Below are 5,125 nucleotides of genomic sequence, written 5' to 3' on the forward strand. Positions count from 1 at the left end.
GGACCGGGGAAGGGGTCTGCATTGGGGCGCGCTGGCATATCCATGCCACCATGCCCATGAGGGGACAAGGGACACCCAGCCAAGCTGGGCTGGTGGCTGGGATGGAGCCCATGGTGGGCACCTGCTCCCTCAGAAGTGATGTGGGGACATCCTAGGGTGACAACCACAGCCAGGCTGGGACGGGGTCCTTGTCCCAGCACCCGGGACGGGGACAGAGCTAGGTGCCAGCACTGCATCAGTCCCTCCAGCTACTCTTTCACCTAACTGTAACCCAACTCCTGTCCCCATAAATATTCCATGGCGGAGCATCGGGTTACCAGGCTGATGGCAGGCTGGGAGCAAAAAAACCCTACTCAAAATAGCTAAAACTGGAAAATGGGATTTTTTTTCCCTGGTGCGTTGCAGGCATGATGACCTCAAGGAGATGCTCGACAGCAACAAGGATTCGCTCAAGCTGGAGGCCATGAAGAGGATTGTGGCGGTGGGAAAAAAGGACTGCTGCTGGTGCCAAGCCGTGCCATGCCGTGCCGTGCCGGCTGCCCGGTGTCACACGGCTCCTTTACCCCTTAGATGATTGCCCGAGGGAAAAATGCCTCTGACCTCTTCCCAGCCGTGGTGAAAAATGTTGCCTGCAAGAATATTGAGGTAAGGAAGGTCTTAGGTGGCCCTGGTGGCCCCCATGGGTGTCCCTAGGGTCTGGTGCCTCCTCTGCAGGAGAGTTTTGGAGATGGGATGGATTTTGGGAGGCTCTGAGGTGACCCCACCATCTTCACCCCATAGGTGAAGAAGCTGGTGTACGTCTACCTGGTGCGCTACGCAGAGGAGCAGCAGGATCTGGCCCTGCTCTCCATCTCCACCTTCCAACGAGGACTCAAGGTGGGCTGGTTTGGCAACCCAGGGCAGGATCTGGGGGGCAGTGAGCCCCCCCACACCATGCTGCAGCCCTCTGCATATCCCCACAGGACCCCAACCAGCTGATCCGTGCCAGCGCCCTGCGGGTCCTCTCCAGTATCCGTGTGCCCATCATCGTGCCCATCATGATGTTGGCCATCAAGGAGGCTGCCTCGGATATGTCCCCGTATGTGCGCAAGACGGCCGCCCATGCCATCCCCAAGCTGTACAGGTAATGGGGGGTCAGCTGCTAAGTTTTGAGGGTCTGGTGCTGGGGTCTCAGCTGCTTGGTGCAGGCAGGGGCAGGCAGAGAGGAGGGGAGTTTTGTCCAGCTGCACCTGCCCTGCTCTTCCCTTGCAGCCTTGACTCAGACCAGAAGGACCAGCTCATTGAAGTGATTGAGAAGTTGCTGGCAGACAAGACCACGGTGAGTGGGCCACTGCGTCTCCCCTGCCCCTAAATCTGGGGACATCACTGTCCCCGCTGACCCGGTCTCCTCGTGGGGATGCAGATGTTCCCACCAAATAGGTGTCCTTGTGGGGATGCAGCCATCCATGCACAGCAGCCATCCTTGGAGTGATGCTGCTCTCCCCACCAAACCAGCATCTTCATGGAGATGCCACCATCCCCACCAAAACAGCATCCTCCTGGGGATGCCACCATTCCCACCGAACTGGCACCTTCATGGAGATGCCACCACCCTGGTGAGTCACCCCAGGCTCTCCCTCCCCAGCTGGTGGCTGGCAGCGTGGTGATGGCATTCGAGGAGGTCTGCCCAGAGCGCATCGACCTCATCCACAAGAACTACCGCAAGCTCTGCAACCTGCTCATCGATGTGGAGGAGTGGGGGCAGGTGGTCATCATCAACATGCTGACCCGCTACGCACGCACCCAGTTCCTCAGCCCCAACCAGAACGTGAGCACGGGTCCCTTGGGGTGCCCTGGGAGCCCTGTTCTGGGCCAGGGAGGTGGGTTGAAAGAGGGTTCCGTGCTGGGGTGCGAGGTGTCCCACCTACCGGCAGGAGTCCCTGCTGGAGGAGAGTACCGAGAAGGCTTTCTATGGCTCTGAGGAGGAGGACACCAAGGACGCCAAGGCGGAGGCAGCCTCGCTGGCAAAGCGCAAGCCCTACGTCATGGACCCCGACCACCGCCTGCTCCTGCGCAACACCAAGCCCCTGCTGCAGAGCCGCAACGCTGCGGTGAGCCCCCCCTGCTCCAGCCCTGTCCATCCCCTGAGGCCACTGGTGGTGTCCATCAGCCCGGGCCTGTGACGTCCCCACCAGCCAAGGAGCCACCAGGGTGCTTGAGGGACACTCAGGGCTGGGTGCCTCCTCTGGGTGCTGTCGGCTGGGACACTGGGGGTCACAGCCATCCCCTGGGGTGTCCCCGTGCCAGAGAGGTGACACTTGGTGTCTCCCCACAGGTGGTGATGGCAGTGGCACAGCTCTACTTCCACCTGGCACCCAAGGCAGAGGTTGGTGTCATCGCTAAGGCGCTGGTGCGGCTTCTGCGGAGTCACAGGTCTGCGGCACCCAGGTTGCGGTGGTCCCCTACCCCTCCACTCCCATTGGTGGGACCCCTGGGAGGGGTCCTAAGACCCTGGGAGAGACCCCCAAAAAGCCTATGCCCAAAGGGACATTGGGTTGGGGTGAATTGCCCAAAAAGAGGGCTTCTTTGTCACCTCAGACAAGGGGTGGCAGCACTGTGGTGTCACCAGCGGGCTGGTGGGTCCTGCCCCATCTTCACAGGGCTGTGCTGGAGGGCTCCAGCCCCACCCTGCTGATGGTGGTCCCCTCTTTGTCCCTACAGCGAGGTGCAGTACGTTGTGCTGCAGAATGTTGCTACCATGTCAATCAAGCGGCGGGTGAGTCTTGAACTCTGCATGGGAGGGGTTGGCCCTGTTAACTCAGGAGCGGAGCGAGGGCTGGTCAGCAGCTGGTCGCCAGGGCCAGCTGCCCGTGGGAGACCAAGGAGGGTACAGGGATGGCACTGACGCTGCTTGCTCTGCACACAGGGGATGTTTGAGCCCTACTTGAAGAGCTTCTACATCCGTTCCACAGACCCCACACAGATCAAGATCCTTAAGGTGAGCTGAAAATGCTTGGCAGGACCCATCACTGATGGCTTTGGGTCTTCATGGGGCCCTTCCCTGTGGGGCAGCTGTCTGCCATTCCCTGGGGACAGGAGGACAGCAAGGAGCCAGTGCCCCAGCACCATGCCCCTGTGCTGCCCACCTCTTCCTTCTTCCCACAGCTGGAGGTCCTCACCAACCTGGCCAACGAGACCAACATCTCCACCATCCTGCGGGAGTTCCAGGTATGCCACAGCCATTCTGAGGCCACTGGGTTGCCACCTTGGCACGGCTCTGGGTGTCAAAACACCACCATGGAGGGGATGGAGGGAGCCTCACCAAGAGGAGTGGGCTGAGGCCATGCCAACCCCATGGGTGGCTCCAGAGACCCCCACTGTGTGAGCACCATGTGGCAGAATGCCCGGCGCTGGCATGTGGGTGACATGTCGTATGTCCCCTTCATGCCTGTGCAGACCTACATCCGCAGCATGGACAAGGACTTCGTGGCAGCCACCATCCAAGCCATCGGGAGAGGGAGGGGCCCGCCACCCTGCCTCAACGGCCTGGTCCAGCTCCTCTCCAACCGGGATGGTGAGTTCACGCAGTGGGGGTGAAGTGGAGGATCTATCCGCCCTCGGGGCGAGACCCCGCTGAGGCCAGGTCTCTGCCCGCAGAGCTGGTGGTGGCCGAGTCCGTGGTGGTCATCAAAAAGCTGCTGCAGATGCAGCCGGCCCAGCACAGCGAGATCATCAAGCACATGGCCAAGCTCACCGACAACATCCAGGTGGGTCGGGGCGTTGCACGGCCTGCAGGATGGGGGGAGTGGCAGCGGTGCCACGTGCCTGGGGGCATTTTGCAGGTGCCGATGGCACGGGCCAGCATCTTGTGGCTCATCGGCGAGTACTGCGAGCATGTGCCCAAGATTGCACCTGACGTGCTGCGCAAGATGGCCAAGTCCTTCACCAACGAGGAGGACATCGTCAAGCTGCAGGTCATCAACCTGGCAGCCAAGCTCTACCTGACCAACTCCAAGCAGGTACCAGGGATGTGGCCTAACAGCGTGCCTCAGTTTCCCCACCGGGGTGGCAGAGGCTGGCCCTGAGCCTGTCCCCTGGTGCAGAGCAAGCTGCTGACCCAGTACGTCCTCAACTTGGCCAAGTATGACCAGAATTACGACATCCGCGACCGAGCTCGCTTCATCCGCCAGCTCATCGTTCCCACCGAGAAGAGCGGCGCACTCAACAAGTACGCCAAGAAGCTCTTCCTGGCCCAAAAACCCGCTCCCATCTTGGAGTCCTCCTTCAAAGGTACCCACCCTTGGTCACAGTGCATGGGGACACGGGGCCAGTTGTCACCACAGTGCTGCATGGCTGTCCCCGAGCTGCTGCCACCTCTCACCCTGCTGTAGATCGGGACCATTTCCAGCTGGGCTCCCTGTCCCACCTGCTCAATGCCAAAGCTGTGGGCTACCAGGAGCTGCCCGACTGGCCAGACGAGGCTCCCGACCCCTCTGTGAGGAACGTGGAGGTGCGTGGACCATGCCCAAGTGCTGGGATGCATGAGGGGGCCGAGGTGGGGGCATTGCCTTGGGGTCTTGGGAGAGGCCCAGAAGGTGCCCGGGTGCTGCTCAGCTGCCCCATGTCCCCTCTCTGGTGTCCACACACCCGCCTGGGGACAGAAGGGGGGAAAGGGCTGCTGTCTGAGCACCGCCATCCATGGGTGATGGCCCTGCTCCATCAACCCTGTGCCAGCAGGTTCCTGAGTGGACCAAGTGCACCAGCCGGGAGAAGAGGAAGGAGAAGGTGGAGAAACCTTTCTACTCTGACTCGGAGGGCGAGTCGGGGCCCACGGAGTCAGCGGACAGCGGTGAGGACCCGGTGAGTGAGGGGGGGGGAGCCACAATGGTGGCACAGGGGACACTGTGGTGAGGACATCCCATTCTGGTGGGGACATGGCCAGGGACATGGAGGGATGTGGCAGGGGGATGCAGAGATGTGGGGGGGTGGGTCACGGAAATGCAGCAGGATGCAGTGGGAAGACGCAGGGATGCAGCAGGAGGATGCAGGGGTGCGACGGGTGGATGCAGGGGAAGGCAGCGGGAGGATGTGGGGATGCAGCAGGAGGATCCGGAGATGCAGTGGGGGGGGCGGTGCGGCAGGGCAC

At 61.6% G+C, this 5,125-nt stretch overlaps 1 protein-coding gene across 1 annotated transcript in view; it reads left to right on the forward strand.

Annotated features, from left to right (window-relative positions):
- Positions 1–409: 409 nt before the first annotated feature.
- AP3B2 (adaptor-related protein complex 3, beta 2 subunit) overlaps positions 410–5,125 on the forward strand; it is a gene marked incomplete at its 3' end in the record, with an annotated part of 5,184 nt that continues 468 nt past the window's right edge. Inside the window, exons 1-17 of the mRNA XM_010149951.1 lie at positions 410–481; positions 571–645; positions 781–876; positions 963–1,123; positions 1,252–1,318; positions 1,625–1,807; positions 1,914–2,090; positions 2,315–2,412; positions 2,701–2,755; positions 2,906–2,977; positions 3,145–3,207; positions 3,436–3,553; positions 3,637–3,746; positions 3,822–3,998; positions 4,083–4,269; positions 4,371–4,489; positions 4,717–4,839. Coding sequence (XP_010148253.1) covers positions 425–481; positions 571–645; positions 781–876; positions 963–1,123; positions 1,252–1,318; positions 1,625–1,807; positions 1,914–2,090; positions 2,315–2,412; positions 2,701–2,755; positions 2,906–2,977; positions 3,145–3,207; positions 3,436–3,553; positions 3,637–3,746; positions 3,822–3,998; positions 4,083–4,269; positions 4,371–4,489; positions 4,717–4,839 — 1,938 coding nt within the window. The remainder of the gene's footprint in view (positions 482–570; positions 646–780; positions 877–962; positions 1,124–1,251; positions 1,319–1,624; positions 1,808–1,913; positions 2,091–2,314; positions 2,413–2,700; positions 2,756–2,905; positions 2,978–3,144; positions 3,208–3,435; positions 3,554–3,636; positions 3,747–3,821; positions 3,999–4,082; positions 4,270–4,370; positions 4,490–4,716; positions 4,840–5,125) is intronic.

This window comes from Eurypyga helias, unplaced genomic scaffold (assembly GCF_000690775.1).
Source record: "Eurypyga helias isolate BGI_N326 unplaced genomic scaffold, ASM69077v1 scaffold39154, whole genome shotgun sequence".
Lineage (NCBI taxonomy): Eukaryota > Metazoa > Chordata > Aves > Eurypygiformes > Eurypygidae > Eurypyga > Eurypyga helias.